The 27322-nt window shown below is 44.3% G+C and overlaps 1 protein-coding gene across 3 annotated transcripts in view; it reads right to left on the bottom strand.

Moving 5' to 3' along the window:
• The window catches only part of LOC126272747 (transcriptional coactivator YAP1), a 328068-nt gene that overhangs the window by 78143 nt on the left and 222603 nt on the right, over window positions 1–27322 (bottom strand). For all 3 annotated transcript variants that reach the window (XM_049975818.1, XM_049975829.1, XM_049975840.1), the window contains exon 2: window positions 15096–15268. In XM_049975818.1, coding sequence (XP_049831775.1) covers window positions 15096–15268 — 173 coding nt within the window. The remainder of the gene's footprint in view (window positions 1–15095; window positions 15269–27322) is intronic.

The raw sequence follows: 27322 nt of genomic DNA on the forward strand, positions 1-27322 counted from the left end.
AAATATAAGCTGCAGCTGGAATCGAACCTGGGAACCAGGACCTTAGATTAAAGATCGAAGAGACTAGCCTCAGACCACGATCCACAATCAAAATATTTTCTAAACTGCAAAGTTTTTCCAAAATGAGGGGCCGCAATACGTATGGGACGCTCTGATCGTCAAAAGGTGTGTACACAAACACAAACACACACACACACACACACACACACACACACACACACACACACACAGACACACACTATTATGGCACCTGGCTTTGTCGTATCACTTGCAACCTTATGAGCGTGCTGAGTTCGAAGTGAAGTTAGGTTATTTATTCATTTGTCTTGGCTCATCCTTCCTAAGCCGACACCGTTTGCATTCAATAAATCCACCGTAGTTGACCTCAGTCTTCCTAAGAATTTAAATAAATGTTCGTGGCCGCTTTTTACACATCCTTTCGGATTGTGTACGGGAATAGGTCAGTATACATAGAGTAGCTGAGTCGGAGAAACTTCTGTCTACAAATCAGCACGGATTTAAAAACCATGGCTCGTTCAAAACTCAGCTTCCCCTTTTCTCATTTTATACCTTGTGAACCATGGATGAAAAGCTACAGGCAGATTCCTTATTCGTAGACTCCCAGAAAGCGTTTGAGACTGCGTCCCAAAGCAGAGTGCTCACGAAGGTACGAACACATCTGAATAGGTTGCCGGATAGTTCAGTGGTTTGACTTCTTAAGGAACAAAGCCCAGCATGTTGCCTTTGACAGCAAGTGTTCATTAGAGACAAGAGTATCATAAGGAGTGCCCCAGGGAAGTGTAATAGACAGCACTTATTCTCTACATAGATAAATGATCTGAGAGAGAGGGTAAACAGCAATTTCTGGCTGTTTGTTGACGATGCTATTGTATACGAAAAGGTGTCTTCCTTGATTGACTGTAGGAGGATAGAAAATGACAAAGTTTCTAATTGGTGTGATGAATGACAGTTGCTCCAAAGTTAGTCGGTCAGTTAGTTAGCTACGTTTTCCATAGATCATTTGAATGACTCTTATCGAAATGATGAGGAAAGATTCAGTTTACAGGATATGTATACATGATTAGTGTTAACATTAGTGAACACATTTTCAGTCGTGCGTTTTATGTGCTTATTTTTGCTCGCTACCAGTTTTGAAGCATGAGTTCGTCAGTGGAGTAGAAGGAATTGGAAGGGGTTGATTTTAAATTAGATTTCGCTACCTGTCAGACATTTAATGTTGTAGGACGAACGATCTAAAATTTTTGTTGCTGTTTATTGAACTCCTTTCTGAGTCAGTGGCAGCTTCTCTCAAATTGTAATGTATTACTTACGATGAATTTCATTAGCGAATATACGTGTTGTGGCGGCGCAGAAGAGGCATCCGCATGACGTCCGTGAGTGAGCACCACATATTGTCCTTACTGCTCGATTCTGTGCAATCAACACTTCCTTTCCAAGCGACGAGTTACCTCAATAAATTGTTTCTAAGGCATTACTGAGTGGAAATACTCAAAATGTGACAGGAAATTGATACACTTGTTTCTGAGGTTAACAGTTAAAAGTAGCCGAACTTAATTGCTTGAGGAGCTCAGTAATATGCTTCTTCCAGTTCAAGTTTTCATCAATGTATACAGCTAAAAATCTGGAGCATTCTACCCAATCTACTGCTTCTGCTCATGTGTTGCATCAGTTGCTTGTATGACTATTTGTTGTACAGTACTGAATGTAGTGTATTTTTTTAAAAATCTGAAAGAGGTCAACTTTCAGAGAACCACTTGAGAATTCTCTGATAAATGTTATTTACTAACTCTTGTGTTACCATGTCTCTAATGCTGCACATGTTGGCCCTGTATTTAGCTATATTTGTAATTTTTCCTATAGGCATGGTCAGTTACCTGAACGATTAAATTACTCAGAAGCAAAGTCGATTTATAAAAACGGAGAAAGGGATATTATAGACAATTTTAGACCTATTTCTATGCTATCAGTGTTGGATAAAGTTAATGAAAAGGCTGTGTATGTAAGGATAATTGATAATTTTATAATATCTGATTTGCTATCAAACGTACAGTTCTGCTTTAGAAGTCTTTCAACAACTGAAAGTCTCTTTCCTCTGTGAGGTACTGGATGGGTTAGACGAAAGGTTTCGAACGTTGGGCACATTTTTTTGATTTAACTAAGGCGTTTGATTGTGTTGATAACCAAATATTTCTCCTGAAGTTGGACCATTACGAAATACGGGAAGTAGCTCACAATTGGTTCACCGCTTACTTTAGCAATGCCCTCTAGTATTACGGGTGACACTATAATATTTCTGTTTGCTGATGACACTAGCTTCGTAGTTAAGGATATTGTATGCAACATTGGCTAGGTTTCAAATAATGCTGTTCATGACCTAAGTTCATGGCTTGTAGAAAATGAACTAACGCTAGGTCAAAATAGACTCAATTTTTACCGTTTGAAAGACACTATTCAACAAAACCTGACGTTTTAATTTCACAGCGTGGGTATATGATTAGTGAAACTGAACAGTTCAAATTTCTAGGTGTTCAGATAGATAGTAAACGGTCGTGGAAAGCCCACGTTCAGGATCTTGTTAAAAGAGTTAAAGCTGCCATTCGAACTGTATCTGAAGTGAGTGATCGTTAGACACGAAAATTAGTCTACTTTGCTTACTTTCATTCGCGTATGTCGTATGGAATCATATTTCGAGGTAACTCTTCCCATTTTAAAATGGTATTTCTGGCTCAGAAACGGTCGGTTCGGGCAGTAAGTGGTGAATGATTAGGAACCTCTTGTCGAACCCTGGTCGCGAGTCTGAGTATTTTGACATTGGCGTCATTTCTTGTTAACAAAATTAGCTTATTCCCAAGAATAAGAAGCTTTCACTCAGTTAATACTCGTCAGAAATCAAATCTGCGTTTGGACTAGACTTCCTTAACTCTTGTGCAGAAAGGTGTGCAGTATACTGCTGCATCCATTTTCAATAAGTACCACTAGACTTCAAAAATTTTAGCAGTAATCCACGCGCTTTCAAATCTAAACTGAAGGGTTGCCTCATGGGCTACACCTTCTATTCTGTCGAGGAGTTCCTTGAAAAATTAAGCTGATTCTTGTTGTATTGTTGATTGCGTTTACTTAAAGTTATGGCTTGGCTGTTTTCAGGTTCATAAACATTTTATTTTAATCTGCTAATACTTTTTTGTTGTAATTTCATGTACTGACACGTTCCATGAGCTTTAAGATTTGCTCCTCAGTTTGGTTCTACGGAACTTTAGGTAAAAATAAATAAACTAGTATCCACAAATTTTGGTTGTTGATGGTTAAGTGAAAGCTCATTCATATTTATAAGGACCAGAAGTGGACCAAAATTGAAACATGTGAGACTTCATTCGTGATTTTTTCCCCAGGTACGAAAATTTTCTAACTATGCGACATTTTCTCAATTATTGTGAAATGTAGGAAAATGTTTGTTAATGAAGACGAAGAGGTAAAACAATCCAGTGAGGTACTTGACACTGTCACGTCAGTTACAAAGGAATACGAACAGCTGCAAAGCTATATGAAATGGAACGAGCACTGAAGGGCGGTAACAGGGAAGGCGAATGATCGAATAGTTTATTGAGAGAATTTTTGGCAAGTGTGCTTCTGTAAGGGAGACAGCATAAAGAACACTACTGCGAGCCTTACTTGCGTACTGTTCGAGTGTGGAGTCCCTACCAGGACGTATTAAAGAAAGAGATCGAAGTAGTTCGGATGTGGGGGTGCTAGGTTTGTTCCGGCAGGTTTGATCGGCACTCAAGTATTACTGAGATACTTTGTGAACCTAAATGGGAGCCCCTGGAGAGAAGAAGATGTTCTTTTCGCGAAACATTATTCAGAAAATTTAGAGAACCGGCATTTGGAGCTGACTGTGGAACAATTCTTATGGCGGCAGCGTAAATTTCGGCTGAGGAACGCTAATATGTGAAATTAACACTCGTAGGAAGAGATACAGACAGTAGTTTTTCCCTCGCTCTGTTTACGAGTCGAACAGGAGAGGTAATAACAAATGAAACGCAGCATGTCATTGTCAATGGAGAGAAGTCTTCCGAAGTAGAAGTGAATTCAGGTGTGCGGCAGGGAAGTGTCGTAGGACCGTTGCTATTCACAATATACATAAATGACCTTGTGGATGACATCGGAAGTTCACTGAGACTTTTTGCGGATGATGCTGTAGTATGTCGAGAGGTTGTATCAAAGGAAAATTGTACTGAAATGCAGGCGGATCTGCAACGAATTGACGCATGGTGCATGGAATGGCAATTGAATCTCGATGTAGACAAGTGTAATGTTCTGCGAATACACAAAAAGAAAGATCCTTCATCATTTAGCTACAATATAGCATGTCAGCAACTGGAAGCAGTTAATTCCATAAATTATCTGCGAGTAGGCATTAGAAGTGAATTAAAATGGATTGACAATATAAAATTAATCGTCGGTAAAGCAGATGCCAGACAGATTCATTGGAAGAATCCTAAGGAAATGTAGTCCGAAAACAAAGGAAGTGGGTTACAGTACACTTGTTCGCCCACTGCCTGAATACTGTTCACCGGTGTGGGATCCGTACCAGATAGGGTTGATAGAAGAGATAGAGAAGATCCAACGGAGAGTAGCGAGTTTCGTTAAAGGATCATTTAGTAATCGCGAAAGCATTACGGAGATGATAGATAAACTCCAGTGGAAGACTCTGCAAGAGAAGCAAGTAGCTCGGTACGGGCTTTTGTTGAAGTTTCACGAACATACCTTCACCGAGGAGTCAAGCAGTATATTGCTCCCTCCTACGTATATCTGGCGAAGAAACCATGAGGATAAAATCAGAGAGATTAGAGCCCACACAGAGGCATAACGACAATCTTTCTTTCCACGAACAGTACGAGACTGGAACAGATGGGAGAACCGATAGAGGTACTCAAGGTACCCTCCGCCACACACCGCCAGGTGGCTTGCGGAGTATGGATGTAGATGATGATGTAAAGTAACCTCTGTCGTGTACCACATTGGGGCTTGCGGAGTATGTACGTAGGTGTAGATGTTGTAGGATTTGGTGTACACAACGTAGCTGATGTGCTGGGCTGGGCTAGGGCTAGGCTAGGCTAGGTGTAGGCTTTCAGACCGCATGGCCTTGACACGCGGGGCGGCGAGCCGGCGCAGGACGCGTGAAGGTTGCTGACTGGCCGAGGTGAACGGCCGCGCCAAGTCGCGCCTAACGGGCCGCCGCCACAGCGCCCCGCAGCAGCGCGGCTTGCGCAAGCGCGCCCAGGCGCCACCGCTGCCATTGCCGCTGCCGGCGAAAGTAGCCCGCAACCGTCCCTTTTCTGTGGCTACGGGACCTTTTCCCACCCCTCGCCGACTCTTGTCCTCTTTTGCCGTCGCCGAGACTGGCGAATCACTCCAGTTTGCATTTTGCGACACGTACCTCTCTTCATACATCACTGCACAGTCGTCCATTTGTAACGTTGCAAGCTATTTCCGGAGATGGTGACGGTCGGAATACTTTTCAGTAATACTAAATACGCTACTGGCCATTAAAATTGCTACACGAAGAAGAAATGCAGATGATAAACGGATATTCATTGGACAAATATATTATACTAGAACTGACATGTGATTACATTTTCACGCAATTTGGGTGCATAGATCCTGAGAAATCAACCACCTCTGGCCGTAATAACGGCCTTGATACGCCTGGGCATTCAATCAGAGCTTGTACAGGTACAGTTCCCCATGCAGCTTCAACACGGTACCACAGTTCATCAAGAGTAGAGACTGGCGTATTGCGACGAGCCAGTTGCTCGGCCACCATTGACCAGACTTTTTCAATTGGTGAGAGATCTGGAGAATGTGTGCTGGCCAGGACAGCAGTCGAATATTTTCTGTATCCAGAAAGGCCCGTACAGGACCTATAGCATGCGGTCGTGCATTATCCTGCAGAAATGTACGGTTTCGCAGGGATCGAATGAAGGGAACATCCACGGGTCGTAACACATCTGAAATGTAACGTCCACGGTTCAAAGTGCCGTCAATGCGAACAAGAGGTGACCGAGACATGTAACCAATGGCAGCCCATACCATCACGCCGGGTGATATGCCAGTATGGCGATGACGAATACACGCTTCCAAAGTGCTTTCATCGCGATGTCGCCAAACACGGATGCGACCATCATGATGGTGTAAACTGAACTTGGAATCATCCGAAAAAATGAAGTTTTGCCATTCGTGCACCCAGGTTCGTCGTTGAGTACACCATCGCAGGCGCTCATGTCTGTGATGCAGCGTCAAGGGTAACCGCAGCCATGGTCTCCGAGTCCATGTTGCTGCAAACGTCGTCGAACTGTTCGTGCAGATGATTGTTGTCTTGCTAAGGTCCCCATCTATTGACTCAGGGATCGAGACGTGGCTGCACGATCCGTTACAGCCATGCGGATAAGATGCCTGTCATCTCGCCTGCTAGTGATACGAGGCCGTTGGGATCCAGCACGGCATTACGTATTACCCTCCCGAACCCACCGATTCCATATTCTGATAACTGTCATTGGATCTCGACCAACGCGAGCAGCACTGTCGCGATACGTTGAACCGCAATCGCGTTAGGCTACAATCCGACCTTCATCAAAGTCGGAAACGTGAAAGTACTCATTTCTCCTCCTTACAAGAGGTATCATTACAACGTTTCACCAGGCAACGCAGGTCAACTGCTGTTGTGTATGAGAAATCGCTTGGAACCTTTCCTCATGTCAGCTCGTTGTAGGTGTCGCCACCGGCGCCAATCTTGTGTGAATGATCTGAAAAGCTAATCATTTGCATATTACAGCATCTTCTTCCTATCTGTTAAATTTCGCGTCTGTAGCACACGTCATCGCAGTGTAGCAATTTTGATGGCCAGTAGTGTAGTACCATTTGCCAATGGCTGTGAGAAACCTTTTTTTTTCTTCGAAAAAGTATAAGAGTGTGCGAAGCAGAGGAAGGAAGACTGGCCCCGCAAACACGATAGTACCGTAAGGGGAGAAGCTCTGCGAAGCGAGCACGCGGCGCCTCCTCTGAGTGTCCATGTCCATCGGAGGAGAGACGTGTTGAGGCACCAGTTTTACCTTTAACATACGACAACAATTGGACTGTTTTGTGCGGTTAACCGTATGCTAATGAAAACGGTGTTAAACAATAGGTGTGGTTGATCATTTCTTGACGGCGAGGCAAATCGCGGAGAAGCTACGCGGGTTGCCTGAAGTCCAGTGGCATCTACATACCGAGGGCCATGTAGTCAACACGTCTAGATAACGCGCAGAGACAGAAAGTTTGCTCCTCGTTTTCAGCTCTTAAGCAAATGGTTATCACTGATCAGTCTGATTTCTTGCACCTACCACTTTTCTTACACTGCCGGCAACCGAGCTGAAATGAAAGCTGTAGAATACCCCCCCTAAAAGTGTTCGCTTAACAAGTTTTATTCGTTGTATACGACATCAAACTACAACTTTCAGTCGCAATTGTACCAACAATACTCTAACTACGTAGCTTCGCAGGCAACTCAAGCGAACGACAAAAGGGCGCGATTAGACAGGCTGGCTGTCGTGAATCATAGTTTACCCGATTTTCCAGAACAACTTTAGATGAATGTTGGGCTTGTTCCTTCAGTGCGGCCACGAAACTCGCACTCGGTCTTACGCAGTGGCTTCAAAAAGTAAGTTAGCGATATAGTGCCAGTGTAAGACTATTACGCAACAAAAGTGGAGCATTGAAGTGTAGCAGGTTTGCTGAAGAAAGAGTTCTGCTGCGGCTCGGATATCACAGTGAGCGACTAAAATGGCGTGGCAACTACAGACATACTTCGGAGTTGAAATACGCGGGACAGTACGATTCTTGTGGGCGAAACGTAGAGGCTGCTCACAGTTTCGCCGTGAAGTTCTGGCGGTATATGGAACAAATGCAACAGCGCATGTAGCCGTAGTGGAATGGTGCCAACAATTCGACCAAGGCCACAGAGACTGGGGTGATGCTGATCACCACACAGCCCATATCTTGCACCATGCGATTCCCATATTTTCGGCAAGGTATGGCAATATCGGGAGAGGGGTTCCGTAATGGCTCCGCGTCCAAGGAACGGTTTTTTTTTTTTTCACGGATCTGTGTCACTTTGAAGTGTAGCGCAGCGTTCAATAAACATTATTTTGCCTACCATAATAATGTGCAACTATCTTTTTGAAGCGCTCTCGTACATGATTGAACAGTGACATTATGTCAAACTCTAAACTTTTTAGAGATTTAAAACATTTCATGAGGGGTTTAACAAATCTATCAGTTGTAGAACATACGTTTTGCAACTAGTTTCGAACCAACTGGTTCATTCTCAAGCTTGGACTACTGGTGCTACAAGAAATCGTACATAGTTGTCAGTTAACAGACAATACAAATGTACACTATAAACAGCTCCACTGTAACAGAAAATTAATTATTTGAATTCAGACACACCTGCAATGAAAGTGGTTGATCTTGCCAACAAACATGAAAACGGCAATACCCGCTTTATAAAAAGTTCCCAGATAGCTGTCGCAATCGATATGTGCCTACTTAACTACCTTGCAATATTCTGGTGTGACAACATCCACTAAGCGTATTCGGTTGTATTGGGTTTTCGCGCATGTTCTGTCTTGTTCCTCAAGTACCCACGCACATCTCTTAACGTCATGTAATGGATATAAATTTCTTACAGTATCAAGCAGAAGTAGTACGACATTGTTGAGTGGAAGTAAGAGAAAACAGTTATTAAAGTGCAGTTCACAAATACGCAATGCAAAAATCATTATCAGTCAGTGATTGCGTACGCACCGCGAACAGTCAGTCAATGGCACTTTCTAAGATTATGGTCTTCGTATAGATCACTTCCTACGTTTCATACCTCTGGTCGCACGTATTTCATATTTTTATGAGTTTTAACGTCCTTTCATTTATATCCTCCTCCCAGTTTTGTTGCCAAGGGGAAAATTATGTGCGTGCACGTAAGTGCAGCAGCGTTTTCGGCGTCAAAAGAGGAAGCCAGTGCGACAGTGAAAAAAGAATTTACATGGACAGAGGAAGATTTGGTCCGGCCATACGAATCATTCTTCTTCTCCTCCACCCTAGGCGGACAACAACGGCCACACCGTAGCAACAGCCTGCTCAATCAGCAACATTGCCGAGGCCCACGGAAATACTGCGTGTACTACAGCCACATTTTGGCAACACTACTGCAGCTTCACACTGTCGTAAAATAAAGTCACGGTAAACGCACCTTCATATACATAGTGTGCTTCATCCTACGCCATTTCAGTGAGTTAGCCGACTTGAGCCGTTAACGTAGTCTGATCTCTACGAGGACAGAAACCGTGGGCTAGAGGAAGAAAGTGAAAGTAGACAAAAGAGTGAAACAGACCAATGGCCTTCGTGAATTATAAAAAAATCAGGAAGCAGAAGAGTCAGGATGATTTAACGGTAGTCTGGGCTCCTTCACGGAAGAAACACTATTCAGAGTCTTAAAAGCCATGACATTTCGCTTCATAAAGTGAGATAGTATAGAAAACTGGGCTTAAAAATAGCGGAAATCCTAGCAACATAATCCTTTATTTAATTTATTTATTTTACTTACACGTCAAGTTCCGTAGGACCAAATTGAGGAGCATATCTCCAAGGTCATGGAACGTGTCAGTACATGAAAGCACAACATGAAAGTAATAGCAGACAAAAATAAAACGTTTATTAACCCGAAAACAACCAAGCCATAAGTTTACGTAAACGCAATCGCCAACACAACAAGAATCAGCTTAATTTTTCAAGGAACTCCTCGACAGAATAGAAGGAGTGGCCCCATGAGGAAACTCTTCAGTTTCGATCTGAAAGCGCGTGGATTACTGCTAATATTTTTGAACTCTAGTGGTAGCTTATTGAAAATGGATGCAGCAGAATACTGCAGACCTTTCTGCACAAGAGTTAAAGGAAGTCCAGTCCAAATGCAGGTTTGATTTCTGCCGAGTATTAACTTAGTGAAAGCTGCTTATTCTTGGCAATAAGCTAATATTGTTAACAAGAAATGACAGTAAGCTATATATATATATATATATACACTCCTGGAAATGGAAAAAAGAACACATTGACACCGGTGTGTCAGACCCACCATACTTGCTCCGGACACTGCGAGAGGGCTGTACAAGCAATGATCACACGCACGGCACAGCGGACACACCAGGAACCGCGGTGTTGGCCATCGAATGGCGCTAGCTCCGCAGCATTTGTGCACTGGTGCCGTCAATGTCAGCCAGTTTGCCGTGGCATACGGAGCTCCATCGCAGTCTTTAACACTGGTAGCATACCGCGACAGCGTGGACGTGAACCGTATGTGCAGTTGACGGACTTTGAGCGAGGGCGTATAGTGGGCATGCGGGAGGCCGGGTGGACGTACCGCCGAATTGCTCAACACGTGGGGCGAGAGGTCTCCACAGTACATCGATGTTGTCGCCAGTGGTCGGCGGAAGGTGCACGTGCCCGTCGACCTGGGACCGGACCGCAGCGACGCACGGATGCACGCCAAGACCGTAGGATCCTACGCAGTGCCGTAAGGGACCGCACCGCCACTTCCCAGCAAATTAGGAACACTGTTGCTCCTGGGGTATCGGCGAGGACCATTCGCAACCGTCTCCATGAAGCTGGGCTACGGTCCCGCACACCGTTAGGCCGTCTTCCGCTCACGCCCCAACATCGTGCAGCCCGCTTCCAGTGGTGTCGTGACAGGCGTGAATGGAGGGACGAATGGAGACGTGTCGTCTTCAGCGATGAGAGTCGCTTCTGGCTTGGTGCCAATGATGGTCGTATGCGTGTTTGGCGCCGTGCAGGTGAGCGCCACAATCAGGACTGCATACGACCGAGGCACACAGGGCCAACACTCGGCATCATGGTGTGGGGAGCGATCTCCTACACTGGCCGTACACCTCTGGTGATCGTCGAGGGGACACTGAATCTCTGGTGATCGTCGAGGGGACACTGAATAGTGCACGGTACATCCAAACCGTCATCGAACCCATCGTTCTACCATTCCTAGACCGGCAAGGGAACTTGCTGTTCCAACAGGACAATGCACGTCCGCATGTATCCCGTGCCACCCAACGTGCTCTAGAAGGTGTAAGTCAACTACCCTGGCCAGCAAGATCTCCGGATCTGTCCCCCATTGAGCATGTTTGGGACTGGATGAAGCGTCGTCTCACGCGGTCTGCACGTCCAGCACGAACGCTGGTCCAACTGAGGCCCCAGGTGGAAATGGCATGGCAAGCCGTTCCACAGGACTACACCCAGCATATCTACGATCGTCTCCATGGGAGAATAGCAGCCTGCATTGCTGCGAAAGGTGGATATACACTGTACTAGTGCCGACGTTGTGCATGCTCTGTTGCCTGTGTCTATGTGCCTGTGGTTCTGTCAGTGTGATCATGTGATGTATCTGACCCCAGGAATGTGTCAAGAAAGTTTCCCCTTCCTGGGACAATGAATTCACGGTGTTTTTATTTCAATTTCCAGGAGTATATATAGTGGTCAATGTCAAAAAACCCAGACTCGCGAACAGGGTTCGACAAGAGGTTCGTAAACATACAACACTTTTTGCCCGAACCGCCCGTTACTGAGCAAGAAACACCATTTTAGAAAGGGAAGATTTACCCAGATTGCATCAGCTGTCAACTGCACGGTAAGGGGGAAGGGAAAACAGTCGCCCTGCAAGCAAACGGAGTGACAGCTCCAATGTCTCGAAACTTTGGGAGAAGATGGTGACACTCGCCGCTACTGCAAATCTGGCTGGAAACACTCTTGGGTTTCGTCAGCGGTATACGCCGGGACGTTAACATCCACGCATGTTACTAACGCGCTCTGCTCCTCTGTAGACACAATGAATGCACCTAGCTACATCAATGTAGTCTACGGAGACTATAAAATATTTTCGAGAAAGATAATGTTCACACAGTAATCGGAGCGAATAATCGGCTACTATTTACACTGTTGCACTTCAGTCGCCCGATGACACTGCTTTTAAGCTCCGTCTGGAAGAAAGTGGTTTCAGAGAAAACTGCTTCCGTGGTCTTATCGCTTATCGCATCTGGAGAGGAAAACAGGGCGCTTTTTCCATCAGCGCCGATCGATGTTTTCCTCCGAGCCTGCGGCGCGGTACCTGTAATCTTATCGACTTCTGTGAAGCTCTATCTGACGAGCGTCACGGCAGCGGCGTTCTGTCACGTACGCAGCAACAGTGGTGACCTCACGTCTCCCGTCACAGGTGCCGCGTCAGCTCTCAAAGTGTGTGCGTATGTGCTGTCCAGCCGATTCTCTGTAACTGTATCCTCTTGCAAAGGTGACGCTACATCTGCACTCTGATCCTCAGCTTATCCGGTTAAGTACTGATTATCATGTACTTGCGAAATAGTGATCGCTGGTTCTTATCACAAACGTTACACTTAAGTCTCAGGCAATCTCCCACATAGGACTTCTCCGCAGCCTCTAACTGCACTTCGATAGATGGTCTAGTCATAACAAAAAGGTAACACAGCTCACATTCGACGTCCGCATTTTAAAGCGGCCCCTAGACGGCCAACAACATTGCACAATAATAGTGCGCAACATTACTGACGTCCCCCCTAGACTTCTTAATAATTTTGTCATGTATATTGAACAATAATATTGTCGTTTGGAATGTGGGACGAAAAAGAGGCTGCTGCTGTGATAATTGCACTATTCTGTTGCAAGCCGAAAAGAACGTGGATGAAAAATTGATTCAAGGAGTGTCACGAAAACGTTGAGATAACCGAGATTGAACGAAAAAAATGGAGGGACTGAGGGAGAGAGAGAGAGAGAGAGAGAGAGAGAGAGAGAGAGAGAGAGAGAGAGAGAGAAAATTATCATAGCTTTTGGTGTGTTGATGTCCAACATTCGATTAAGTCATGTATTCACAGAGAGAAAAATGATTTAAAAAAAAAATCTTCCTTCGTGACCATTCATGCTCTTTCCTGAGCAACAAATCGTATGTTTCATAATTCTTAATACTTTCGTTTTAACTACGATTTATAAATTGTGATGCGCTCTTTTGTCTAGTTTTGAACTCGTTTTACACGCAACGACAACAAACCAAACCTGACTTCCTTGCTCTGTGTAGCACTCGAGATACTTTCAAAAACATCTGTATATAATATAAAGGTAGGTAGGTGTGTGTGTGTGTGTGTGTGTGTGTGTGTGTGTGTGTGTGTGTGTGTGTCATGTCGTCCTAAACCACTGGACCGATTTCAACCAAACTTGGTACACTTATCCCTTACTGTCAAATTAACAATCGCTAGCTGGGAAAGAACCACCTTCAGGAAATATGACGTCACATGCACTGATATGCTTGAAAAAAGCAGCATCATGCTTGAAGTTTTAATACATTTATTCTTTACTACTCGTACAGTCGTGTCAACTTCAGGAAATACCTGACACCTGTCAGCGCATTTGACAGCTTTCAACTGCGAAGCTCCAAAGGGTGCAGGCAAACACAATAGCCGTCTACAAAACTGCGAAGAGCCGTTGCCATAGACACATTTACAAAATCGCGTTGTAGATAGGTGCTTCCCTTTTCTCCGAAGATTTCTTTTAATTTTTATTTCTGTTTTTTTCTTCTTCAGTTACCATAGCTTTATAGCTTTGCATTTCTCTTCTAGCCAATCCTGCTTTGTCATTTTGCATGGTGCGTATCTCACTTCTTAGACATCTGTTTTCTCTTTTGCTTGCATCATGATTTTTCCCTTTACGTGAAACTGAAAATCTCGTGTGTTATCCAAAAATTTCTACTAAGCCTTGAGTTTATTCCTATTTGATTCTGTGACCCTCACTGTATCTTCTCTCGAAGTTACCCACTCGCCTTGTATTATGTTCCTGCGTCTCAGTCAATTGTTGTACAATACTTCCTTTGTAACTCTGCACGACCAGCGATTCTTTCAGTTTATTCAGGTCTCATCTGACAATTTCCTACGTTTCTGCAGTTTCTTCAGTTTTATTTTGCTATTCGTTACTAATGAATTATGGTTAGAGTCAACATCTGCCCACGGAAATGTACTACTGTTGAAACGTGGTTTCGAAATCTCTGTTTCACCATTGTATAACGTATGTGGAATCTTCCAATGTCCCCGGATCTCATCCACGTATAAAACCATCTTTCATTATTTTTAAACCTATGCTTAATAGTGATTATACCCGCCTTTCATTTGATTTTCTGCTTCTCTTTCTTTTCCTAATATCGAATTTCAGCCCTTCTTCATAATTTTTGTCACCCTTAAAAATCTGAATAACGTATTTTATCTCATCCATTCTCTCACCTTCTTCTGCGGAGTTGTAGACACGTATAATTTTACTGCTGAGGAGGGGGAGAGGGAGGAAGCGGTCTTGGATTTGTGTCTATCTAGTCTGCGACAGTGCGATCACTATGCTATTATTTCACACACGTTCCCGTTTTCGATTCATTCATTCATTAGTAGAGATACCGACGTTTGATTTTGTTTCGTATTGCTAATTCTATATTCAATTGACCATAAATTCTGTTCCTCCTGCCATTGCACTTCAGTAATTCCCATTTATATTTAACTTTAATCGTTCCAAGCTATGAAATGGGAGCCGCGCTTCCACTCCCCTTGCGAGGGTAACTGTCTTCACTAATTCACATCGAGATAAGCTACAATTTGCATCCGTCTACAATCTCGGTCGCTGAGCCGCCTCAGTGTCTTGCACAAAACCTTAAAACTGCTAACAGCAGAGTGCCGTTACGTAACGTAACAGGATTACTCTATTACAACACTGTCGCTGGCTACTGTTAGTGCAATGTGCCCAACACTTGTTAAGATATTGACGGTAGACAATGAAACTTTTTCTGAACATTTGTCTCATATCGGAGAAGCTCGGAGTTGGCACTGTTCACGTCTTTGTAGGGCTTAGTAACTCGTTATCTGTAGTTGTCCGAAAACTATGCTTCTCGTACCTGACAGTGGAATGGTTTGTGTACTAGACCGGCACTCAGGAAAACCTACCCGCTGGCTGAGGCGACGACGAGGAGTGTGGGGATCCCCCCGAGCTGGCGCCGGCGATGATGTCGGCAGCCTGCTGCTGCTGCTGTTGCTGCTGCTGCTGCTGCTGGGACTGCGCCACCTGCGCCGCCAGCGTCTTCCGCGGGTCCTCCCACGTGGTCGTCCGCGTGATGTGGCTGCAACACACGAGAGACTGCCGTCAGCAATCGTCACCATTCGACACAGTACACTGGAGCGAAACAAAATAAAATCGCTAGCACACTACCACCAGCCTTCAAAGGTGACGCTTCGCCTCTTCAATTAGCTTCCCAATTGAAAACTCTGTGGCTTTTGTTCCATCTCCCTACCATACGAGGCCACTGATGGTGAAGTAAGACTTTTGAACGTGAAATAACTACAAGTGCTGAGCACGACATAATTGGCTGGCAGTGTGTACTAGCCCTTCACGATAACTGTGTGTGAGACAGAGGTAGAATGAGTCTGATCAAATAAAGCAGTTTACGAAATCTCCCCCATTACAACAGAATAGAGTCCAACATACACTGGTCATCCAGAACATTATGAGCACCGACCTACTATAGGTTGGTTGGTTTAAAGGCGTGGAGGGACCAAACTACGAGGTTATCGGTCCCTTGTTCCTAACAAAACAATTGCCACAAGTGTGAGAACAAAACGGACGAAACATATAACACAATACGGAAAGAAAGGAAAAGCTACAAGAACGAAGGGAAGGCAACGAGCACTAATAGGAACAAAAGAGGGCAAGAAAACAACAGAGAGACGCTAGAGACAGGAGAGAGTAAAACATGAGAGTAGATTATAGAGGCTGGCCAACTACGAGATTAAAAAGGGAAAACCAACCACTATGCAGCACATTAAAGCCTTCACCCTAAAAGCACTAGGGTGGAGGACACAGAGGGACATACGCTAAAACCTACATAGAAGTACAAAACCCACCCTCACGGATAAAACGTAAAACTAAAGCTGATGTGGAGGCATTGTCGCCCAACACCGAAGGCAGGGTACTGGGAAAGTTAAAAGTCTGCCGCAGAGCGGCTAAAACTGGAAAGTCCAGCAAGAGGTGGACGACTGTTATTTGGGAGCCACAGCGACACTGAGGTGGGTCCTCGCGACGGAGTGTTAGCCACGTATGGCCAATGCGGAGCCGGCAGAGGACAACTGATTCACTGCGAGAGGCCTGCATGGAAGACTCCCACACATTCATAGTCTCCTTAATGACACGCAATTTGTTGTGCGTGCTGTTATGCCATTCGATCTCCCAAAGCCGGAAAACCCTGCGGTGAAAGACATCCGCAGGTCAGCTTCAGAGACGCCTATCTCCAGAAGCCCTACTATAGGTATAAATCCTTCCAGGCCATAGCAGTGTCATCTGGCGAGGAATGAGTGCTAATCAAGGTACACGAACAGTGCATGTAACATCAGTGAGCGTGCTGTCTATGTGTACAATGGAGAAGGCGCGCGATTTATCAGAGTCTGATCGAGGAAAGACCGTGATGGCCCGAGCATTTCGGAAACTGCAGACATGTCGGGTGTATGAGAAGTGCTATGGTGTCTTCAATACCTGGAGAAAACAAGGTGAAATCGCGTCCAGACGTTGTGGGATTGGGCAGCAGCCCTCATTACAGATGTCGGACGCCACAGACTACGGAGATTGGTAAAGCAGGACAGGAGCGAACTGTGGCGGAACTAACATCAGACTTTAATGCCAGACAGAGTGAAGTGTGTCTGGACACACAGTCCACCGAACACTCCTAACTATGAGCGTCCGCAGCTGACGACCCGTGCATGCGCCAATGTTAACACCACGACGTGGGCAACGACGACTGAAATGGGCACGTGACCATCGGCAATGGATGTTCGCGGAGTGGCAGAGCGTTGCATGGTTTGATGAATCCCGATACTTTCTTCATCATGCCGATGGGACGGCTCGAATCCGTCGTCTTCCAGGTTAACAACTGCTTGACACCTGTACTGCAGGACGGTGACAAACTGGCGGCGGCTCCATTAGGCTCTGGGAAACATTCGCATGGGCATCCAAGAGTCTATTGGAGCTCGTGCAGGGCACCATGACGGCCAAAGAGTATCGCACACTGGTTACTGACCAAAACACCCCTTCATGAGAATCAAGTTTCCCAACAGCAGTAGCATTTTTCAGCAGGATAATGCGCTATTTCACAAGATCAGTAGTGTGATAGGGTGCTTCGACAAACACAGTAGCCTGTTCCATATCTGAACCCGAACAAACACATCTATGGGACGTGACTGAATTTGGCAAAGAGCTCATAGTCCTTCCTCCCCCGGAATTTACGGGGCTTGTACATGCAGATGTGGTGCCAACTCCCTCCAGCGACCTACCAAAGCCCCATTGTTTCCATGCCACGACCGCGTCGCCACTTATCGCCACTTATCTGTGCTATAGGTGGACATAATGTAGGTAGGTGGTCATAATGTGCTGGCTGATAAGTGTACAGCCAGTCAAGTTATGGCATGATAAGATATGTTATGCTATGGCACGTCTCGACTGGCACGTCAAGACTTCAACATTCTAGAAAATCATCACGAATCAAATAATCTAGTGGACGCGAAAACTGTACTGGATAAACCCTGGAGCAGGTAAACGAAACAGAGTAGAAGCAGCTCATGATCTACGCGAAAAACTGAAAGACAGGAGACATTCTTTCAAATATTAGAGGAAGATAACGGATATGTTTTATTCTATATCCTCACAGTTATTCAGCATTCAATTTTCAGTTGGTCGAACATTAGTAGAACAGTACCACTCTAACAGCTTCTTGTTTAAACAGTGAAGTAGGTTGCACACAAGGTCAATGTAAATGAACGGAGAAACTGAATTTTTCGAAAACGATACTAGAAATGACTTCACGAAAAGTAGCAAAACCGATCTCGCTCTGTTAACTACACATATTATACACAAGTCTTAGAGAGAAAAACTTTTAATGTAAGTGGTGGCACTGTTGTTACTGAAAAATGTGAGGCCATTCATAGCAGTATACCAAGGATCCAATTCATTTTAATCATTTAAGTGAACATTTCATTTATTTTTGTCGTTCGGATTCTGTTGTTCTTAATGAAAGATACTTCTTCTCAAGCAGCATAGACTCAGCAATTCAGCCATTGTCTACCGTGTAGGTACATCACTGCTGCCAAATTTTATTAATGTACTAGCTGAGGTACTCTGTACTGCCTAGGATTTATTTATTCCCATCTTCTATTAGTCCATCTCATCCTCCTGCCCATCTCATCATTCCCCCCCCCCCCCCAATCTCTCTCTCTCTCTCTCTCTCTCTCTCTCTCTCTCTCTCTGTACGGCCGTGGCTGGCCGTATGTATGCTGCCTGCAGCGCGTCCCGATACTACCCACACAACACACCAGTCCTGCAGGAAATCAACTGGACTGGCGGGTTTCTGCGTAGTTAACAGTAAGGAAGATCATTTTTTCACCCGCTCTCATGCATCCACTGAAGATAGGAGTTCCTACCTCCTACAATGCGTTTTCGAGATGTGCATGACAAGTTGGCATGAAGCAGACGAGCCAACATTGCAGTTTCAGCACACAGAGGGAAAACTGTTTCTCTCGCAGCCATCACCCCTGTGGTGCAATAAAATGTATCCAATGCCAGTGAGGCAGTCGAGAGGACACTCGATTTTTAAAATCACTCTAACCGAGGTTGGACTTTACTAGATGTTAAGAAAGCAATAGGGAAAGCGAAACAATATGGCAGAACACCATGTTGGCATAGTATAAATAAGTGATCGTAGAAAATGGTAGGCCGTTAGCACCCATCGCAGGACAGAGACGGAAGGTGTACCAAGACGCCCGGAGGGAAGCAGGTGCCACGCAGCAGCAAGCACTCCGCAAAGAACTCTATTCAATTTCGGAGAGCAACTTTCGTCGATAAATATAGCGCCACAGCTTGTGTTGCCTTTGTCTTTGTGTATCGGACACCAGTTAGAAGAACAAGACCCGCCTAAGCTTGTTTCTATTAGGGAGTTGATACAGGTGCATTCGTCTCTGGTAACTAGGAATCATTATTCTTAGAGCGGTAATAACAGTCCACTGTAACACAAATGTGTCTTGAAAGAGAGAGAGCAGACAAAATTAAATGTAAAGTCACTATAAGACTCCTGTTTCAGTAAGGAATGTACGAGAAATAAACTATTAAATCATCACCTGTTTGGAACTCAGAACACTTTGTATTTTGATAAAACCTTCTACGCACCCCTCACCTTTCCTAAGTAAGCGATGAAGTCTTTGAACCCTTCTAACTTACTTCAGCGTTGCAAAAGGAGTCAGAAAATTAACTGTCCTTGAAGTCTTGTCTGCAGCTAACGGAGACACGAGACATACGCCGTCACATAGGAAGTGGAAAGTGCCAACAGATCTTTGTCATCCTTGCACTTCTGTGAGGAAAACTATAGTAGCTCACACTAACTCTTTTGCAGGATCAGTAGTTGTTTTGTTTTTTGCAACGTATACCTAGCGACAACTTTCCTGTGGGCAGTCACATTCTTTAAAATGGAAAGGAGGCTCGATAAGATCTATTGATAATATTATTTGTAGCAACACCACTGCCAAAAAGTTTCAACTTCTGTTCTTGTTTGTAACAAACAGACTATCGTATGTATCTAGTCGCGGTTTGCGTTCTTCACTGACGTTCGAGGTCGGTAAGTTAGTGGTCTCACTACTGACGTAAATGGCCCACTGTATATTATTTCATGTTTACCATGCGAATGGTCACAAATGAAAATGAAGCAGGCTCAAGAAATTTAAGTGGATAAAAATGTCTAACTACAGTAATCAATGGGTAACCGTTCATCCGCGCCACTATTGTTGATAATCAAGCAAACGTCTCAACACAATAGTCTCAAATTGCATTTAAAACATTTTTGAGATAACGTCAATGAACTGGAGATCTCTTCCAGCGCTATGGATCACACAAATTGTTGTTCCCAAAGTTAAAGGCCATCATAAAGATGCGTTTCCATGTTGGCAAAATTTCCGAGTGGTCGCCTCGATAGCTGAGTGGTCAGCGCGACACAATGCCATGCCAAGGGGCCCGGGTTCGATTGCGGCTGGGTCGGAGATTTTCTCATCTCAGGGATTGGGTGTTGTGTTGTCTTCATCATAATATCATCGCATTGACCCGAAGGTCGACGAAGGGACGTCAACTAAAAAGACTTGCACCAGGCGACCGGTCTACCCGATGGGAGGTCCTCGCCACACGATATTTCATTTCATTTCATTTCATTTCCGAGTGTCCACCACACAATAAGCGTCGGAGACCACCCAACTCATTCCAACTATTTAGTTACAGAGGGTTGATTAAGTACCCAATTCCCTTCGTGTGAGCAGCATTACGACCACAGAGTCACTTTTCTCAAACAAGCAGAAACGGCATTTCCCGCTTGTATCACAGCTACCGTTGCTTCACGATATACAAAAACTTACATGATCTTGTAACACACACTTGCAATTCAGTGTATTCCCATCCAGACTTCCTGAAACATCCTATAGACTGACCAGCGATAACGTCTGCGTATTACTGGCTTAGGGAAGCCACAGTACAAGATAAAAATGACCAGTCAGTTTCACTTCAGGATAAATTCATGTACTTCTGCTGTTGTTTACCTTCTTCCACCTCAATCTTTAATTTTTTTATTGTGTGTTGCTAGTTAACACTGTGTGTCCCGTGAACTAAAATGAGGATATACCTGCAGCACGGAGCAACAGGGCAAGAAGAGAATCGGAGCATTTGAAATGTGGAGTTATAGTGGGATACTAAAAATTAAGTGGAGAGATAATGTAAGAAATGAGGTAATTTTCCGCGTGGAAACTTAAGTGTAGAAAATCTATCTAAGGGCATCGGGGGATGATATCCATGACAAAATAGGGAGCCGTAGTGGGCATAATCCGTTCCGGAAAATAGACATTCGAATATATCCAACAAGCAGTCGAGTACGTTGGACCTAAGTGCCACTCTGAGATGAAGAGGCAGGCTCAGGAGAACACATCGTGGAAGGCCGCATGATAACTAAATACACAGGTGCCGAAAATTAAAGCAATAGACGGAAATTTTGCAAGGTTGCTTTTATTTTGCCACAAAACTCCATAAACAGGTAACAGTAAATTACAAACAACGCAACAACTTTATATCTTAAACAACTGCAACATGCATAACGATATACAAAACCGTTCTTTGTTTTTTTTTTCATCTTAACGCATTTGCACACACATTTCAACAACTGGTTACTCTGCTCGCTATAGGGTGGGAGCCCCTCTGGCAGCAATAGAGTTCTGACAACGACGGGACATGCTGCGAATGTCATCAGCCTCATGTTGAGGCAACAACGCCCATTGTTCCTGCAGAGCTGCTCTCAGTCTTGGAGAGTGGTTTGTGGCTGTTGATGTGATGCAAGTCATCTGCCTAGTGAATACCGGACATTCACTATGGACTTCAAATATGGAGAGCGAGCAGGCCACGCCATGCGTGTATTATCTTCTGTTTCCATTAAACATCAAACACTCGAGCATTATCATCCATCAATACGCAGTCTGAGGTCACAGCACCTCGCAACAACCGCAAATGAGATACCAAGATCTCTTCACGATACCTGACAGCAGTTAAATATTGTTGTTTCATCGCTGCATCACAACATTAGGCATCTTCCTTGATACCGGTCTCATACCACAATGTTTGGATTCCGAAATCGTGTTCCACGTTCCCTCCAGATGGGAATCCATCGAGAAACACTCTCCGGACTAAATCGGGGCTCAGCCGTCAAAAAAACATCGGCCTACTGTTCGACCGCCAACATAGCGTGTTGATGACTCCACTCTAGACGTTCCCTTCTATGAAGACGCCTCAAAGGTAGACATGCAGCAGGTCTCTGACAACGAAGGCCATTCCTCCGAAGCCTTCTGCACACCGTTTGCCTCGATGCAACACGTCCAGTGGATGCTGCGAGCTCACATGTCAATTGCTTTGCAATTCTAAGGCGGTACTGTCGTGCCCTTACAGCCAAATAAAGGTTCTCTCTTTCTGAACTCACACGTAGTCGGCCCTACCTTGGTTTTCTTCACACTAAACCATCGGACCACATCAGTTTGCGACTGCCCTGCTTCCGTCCTTTCTATCACAGAGAGTCTGGTAGGCATCTTATCTGTGCCATACTGCACCGTCTGTGACTGTGTACACAGCGATTGTGGATGTAGGACTACTCGGCAAACGCTACCTCGTTTCATAGGTGCCATGACGTCATCGTTTGCATGGTTGTCCATTGACCGGAATGCAATCTTCACTGCGCAGAATAACATCTTACGGACATCTAGTTGACAGTTTGTATTATTATGTCGTAAATTAGACACAGGGCGGGGAAATAACGATTTGTTGCTTTACTTTTGGACACCAGTGTAAATAAAACTAAAATAAAATACATTGCAGGGACAAAAGTCATGGGATAGCTGCTATTTTGTATCGGAACTTCTTTTGCCCGGCATAGTGCAGTAACACGACGTTGTATGGGTCTCACCAAGTCACTGCCAGCCCCCTGCAGAAATACTGAGCCATGCTGGCTCTATAACTGTCTATAATTGTGAAAGTGTTAACGATGCACGAAGAAGCCTAACGATTATGTCCCAAAAATGTTCGATGGGATTCATGCCAGGCCATCCAGGTGGCCAAATCATTCGCTCAAACTTCGCTTCGAAGCAGTCGCGAATAATTGTGGTCCACTGACGGGACATCATTGTTTGGGAACACGGAGAGCATGAATAGCCAGAAATGGTCTCCAAGTAGGCGATCATAACCATTTCCAGGCAATGACGGGTTCTGTTGGACCAGGGGATCAATTCCATTCCATGTGAACACATCACCCTCCACACACACACACACACACACACACACACACACACACACACACACACACACACATACCATTATGGAGCCACCACCAGCTTGCACAGAGCCTTGTTGACAACTTTGGTCCATGGCTTCGTGAAGTCTGAGCCACACTCGAATCCTACTATCAGCTCTTACCAACTGAAATCTGACTAGGGCTGGATTTTGCAGTCCTCCAGGGTCAGATCGATGTGGTTACGAACCCAGAAGACGCGCTGCAGGCGATGTCGTGCTGTTAGCAAAGACACTCGTGTCAGTCATCTGCTGCTACAGAGTATTAACACCATACTTTGCCGCACTGTTCTAACGGATACGTTCATCGTCCCACATTGATTTCTGCGGTTATTTCACGCAGTGTTGCTTGTGTGTTAGCACTGACAACTCTACACAAACGCCGCTGCTCTCGGTCGTTAAGTGAAGGCAGTCGACTACTGTGGTGCCCGTGGTGAGAGATGTTGCCTGAAATTTGGTATTCTCGGTACACTCTCGACTCTGTAGATCTCACAATACTGAATTCCCTAACGATTTACGAAATGGAATATCCCGTGCGTCTAGCTTAAACTACCATTCTGCTTTCAAACTCTGTTACTTCCCATTGTGCAGCCATAATCACGTCGGAAACCTTTCCACATTAATCACTTGAGTACAAATGACAGCGCTGCCAATGCACTGCCCTTTTGCACCTTGTCTACACGATACTACAGCGATTTGCATATGTGCATATCACTACTCCATGACTGTCACCTCAGTGTGGTATAGTACGTAGGACAGACCATCGTTCTTCTTCAGGTAATTGCATTCACCCCCCGCGCTGGACGGGCATCAGAAAACGAAGCAGACAATTGACGAGAGGCGCGAGGGAGGGCGTGGGCTGGCAGTAGCAGCCCGCAAACAAGTTTCGCAACGCGGCGCGAGCATGCGCATGCGCCGGCGCCGCCGCCATCCCCACCACCCCCGGCTGGCTAAGCAGCGAACAACAAATGCAATCTCTTTCGTAATAGCGTGCGCCCGCTCTAAGCGGCAGCTGGTGGCGTCCCCACGAGTCCAGCTGTGCTACCAACTAAGTGGCTACGGTTCCCGGCTGGACTTTGGTTTTACGTAGACATTTACCTTGATAGTGTTGTCAGTTATTCTCAGCACACAAGAGCTTTTTTTTCCTCTAGTTAGCTGGAAGCTCTCTGAATACTCGAAAGCTACACGCAGCAACGAATGAGAAGTGCGGAGAGATGCTGGGTACAAACTTTAAATTATAGTGGAAGGTATGGACTTAATTGAAATCCACTAGTTTTTCTCCTCTAATACAAGCTTCCAGCAGAGCAATTGCATGTTACTCATCAAGTACCTAATGCGTAATTCTTTGTCCAAGACGTGTAAAACCTAAAAGCAAATATTTCGATACACCCCTTAAACTATAAACTAAAAATTACATTAGTGCGTAAAGCAGATTCAAATAAATCAGTAACGCAATGAAACATTTGGGTATAAATAAGTTGTCGCTTCGGAAGAGATAGACAACTGCAAGAAGAGAAAGGTCGAGGGATGTCGTTAAACTACTGGAGCCCGCTGCTGTAACGAAAATAAGAATCCAGTAAGGGAGTACGCCTGTCAATTGTATGAGCGTACAAGACTTCAAATGAATGATGTCCAAGAACTTTCCAGTGGTAGTAGGGACGAGAGGTGGCGAGCAGAAGATTCACACCAGATACCTTGAGACGGCTATGGTACACTGCGGGCAATGATTTATTATATCGTCACGAACTACATACGCTCGTGTAGCGATGTGAGCAAGTAGGAAATATAGGCTACCTACTACGCATGTGACAGATTGTCGAACCCCATGGACAGGGACTGTGGAAAAGCGATGAAAATAGGCTGAGCTGTCCTTGGGGACGACATATGGAAGGGAGTACCGTATCAGATTTGGCGCTAAAATGCTTAACTTCTGGTATTAATATTCAATGTTTTACTACGAATGGTTATTTCCTTTAATTAAAAGTGAGCCTCGGGCAACATTTGTACGCAATAAAATAGTGCCATCCAGATAGTGAAAGTGTCAAGATCACGTGTGCTTTGTCTTACCAAAATAACCTGAAGTCTTAGTCTGAATATTGCTACGATTTGAACAGAAGATACATGGAAAGAAATAGACTCCATTACTTTGTGAATATTATGGTGCTTCGAAGGTTTAATCTGATTCCGCGATCGTCACAGTGATTAATCGAGTTCAGCTGGCTCTCGTACAGGATTGACTGTGGAAACGTATCTTCCTCATCTTGGTTTAAATAATAGATGATCGAGATTTTCTTTTGGCATTGTAATAGGCACTTCAAAATTCACTGTCTTCAAATTGCACGTTAGGAGCCGAGGCCTATGGAGAAGAATTTAGGAGGACATGATGATGATGATGATGATGGTGGTGGTGGTGGTGGTGGTGGTGACGGTCATGACTATAAATATAAAGTGACTCAACTACGCGCTTATTAGTCCCTCGATCATCTCTTGGTATCCGAAGAAATAGGTACGAACCTTTCTTTTCTTTCCTCAAGTTGTTTAATAGCAATAAAACAATCTGCATCTACAGCTAAACTCTGCATGCACCTCGCAGTGTGTGACAGAGAATACTTTGTGTATCACCGTCATTTGCTCCCGTTCCGGTCGCGAACAGTTCGCGGAAAGAACGACTGCCGGCAAGCCTCCGTGTGGGACTCGAATTCCTGATCTTCACGGTCTTTTCGCGAAATGGAAGTAGGAGAGCAATATATTTGTTGACTCTTCTGCAACGTACGCTCTTGGAACTTTAACTATAAACCACAAAGTGATGCAGAATGCCTTCCTTTCAGCGTCTGCCGATGGAGTTGGTTGATCATCTCTGTGACGCTTTCTCGCATACTAAATGAACCTACATCGAAATGCATCGCTTTTCTTTGGAATTTCCTCAAAATAAAATACAAATCAGGTAGTTCCTATAGCTTCAATAGAACTGGGAAGATATGTTACAGTTATTTCAATGTAATCTTGTACGGCTGCTGAGCATGCTAAGTATCAGTCAAAAACTGAGTGCAGTTTATGTATACGCAGTGTCAGACGCTCGACAAAACAAGGGTGATGGAAACACAGAAAATTTGTGATTTAGGTAATGAGTGATGACTGAGGATGAAATACCGCGACGAACACAGCGGTACCTTCTACCGAAGTGGGTCTGACACAGCAGAGTATTTAAGGCAAATATCCTAAGGCAGGATGGCTACCAATCTATCACCAACAGACGAACAACAGGACAGCTAATACTGAGAATGTGACGATGTGTAGTTATAAGAACTGTCATGTCATTTTCCAGTGTCGTATGTATTACTTATCAACGGTATGTTTTTTTTATCGGTACGCTATATCTCCCATATTACTTAAATTTAATGACTGAGACATCGTTTTCAAGATTTCGTTCATCACTAATGACGAAAAATACAGAAAGTTTAAAGTAACTATTTTCGTTAAAAACTTTATTTTGAAAACACTTTAATAAAAACAGTGTGGAAGATGCCATCTATTGACAATCAGCTTAACAAACATGAAGGACATCTGTTTCAGCTGTCTAGATTTTTTTTTCATATACGTAGGCGATCAATCAGTTTCGGTTATACCAGGCGATTTAAAGAATTTACATACAAAGTGCCATCTACTGACAATCTAATTTCACTAGTATGCACGACAGCATTGCAGTTGCTTACTTTCTTTGGGCAAGCGTTGTGTATCGCGCGAAAATGATGAGAAAACAGTGTCCAGTAAAATAGACTTCGCGATCATCATTGATAAAGCACAAGGCCAGACGACTCAGAGGACAGGAATGTATTTGCCAGAACCTGTGGCTTTTTAGAGTTCGTACTATCAGTGTTACCTATACTTAAAACTAATCTGATAAAGCAGTATCTGCTTTTTATATGCTTCTCAGTTAACCATATTGTATACAATGATATCGATTTTTTACAGCGACACTAATATTTCTCCCGACCATTCAAAATGTAATACTTTTTATTAATAAATACTTGAATTTACTTATTTATCCTTTGCTATATTACCTATATGTGTGATGAGGATTGGGTGCAAATTATTTGCGCGGGTCGCCTAGTATTATTTCTTTTCTTTCTCAGTACCGACCGCTTCTCGATATTTAAGCTTGGGACGAAATATTTACGTGGTTGTATCAGAAGACCTGAACCAATTATCGATTTCCTATTTCTTTTGTAAAGTAGTGTTAGATGAAGGGGAAGAAAACGGTTAAAAATATCAGTAGTCC

Source organism: Schistocerca gregaria, chromosome 1 (assembly GCF_023897955.1).
Source record: "Schistocerca gregaria isolate iqSchGreg1 chromosome 1, iqSchGreg1.2, whole genome shotgun sequence".
Taxonomy (NCBI): Eukaryota; Metazoa; Arthropoda; class Insecta; order Orthoptera; family Acrididae; genus Schistocerca; species Schistocerca gregaria.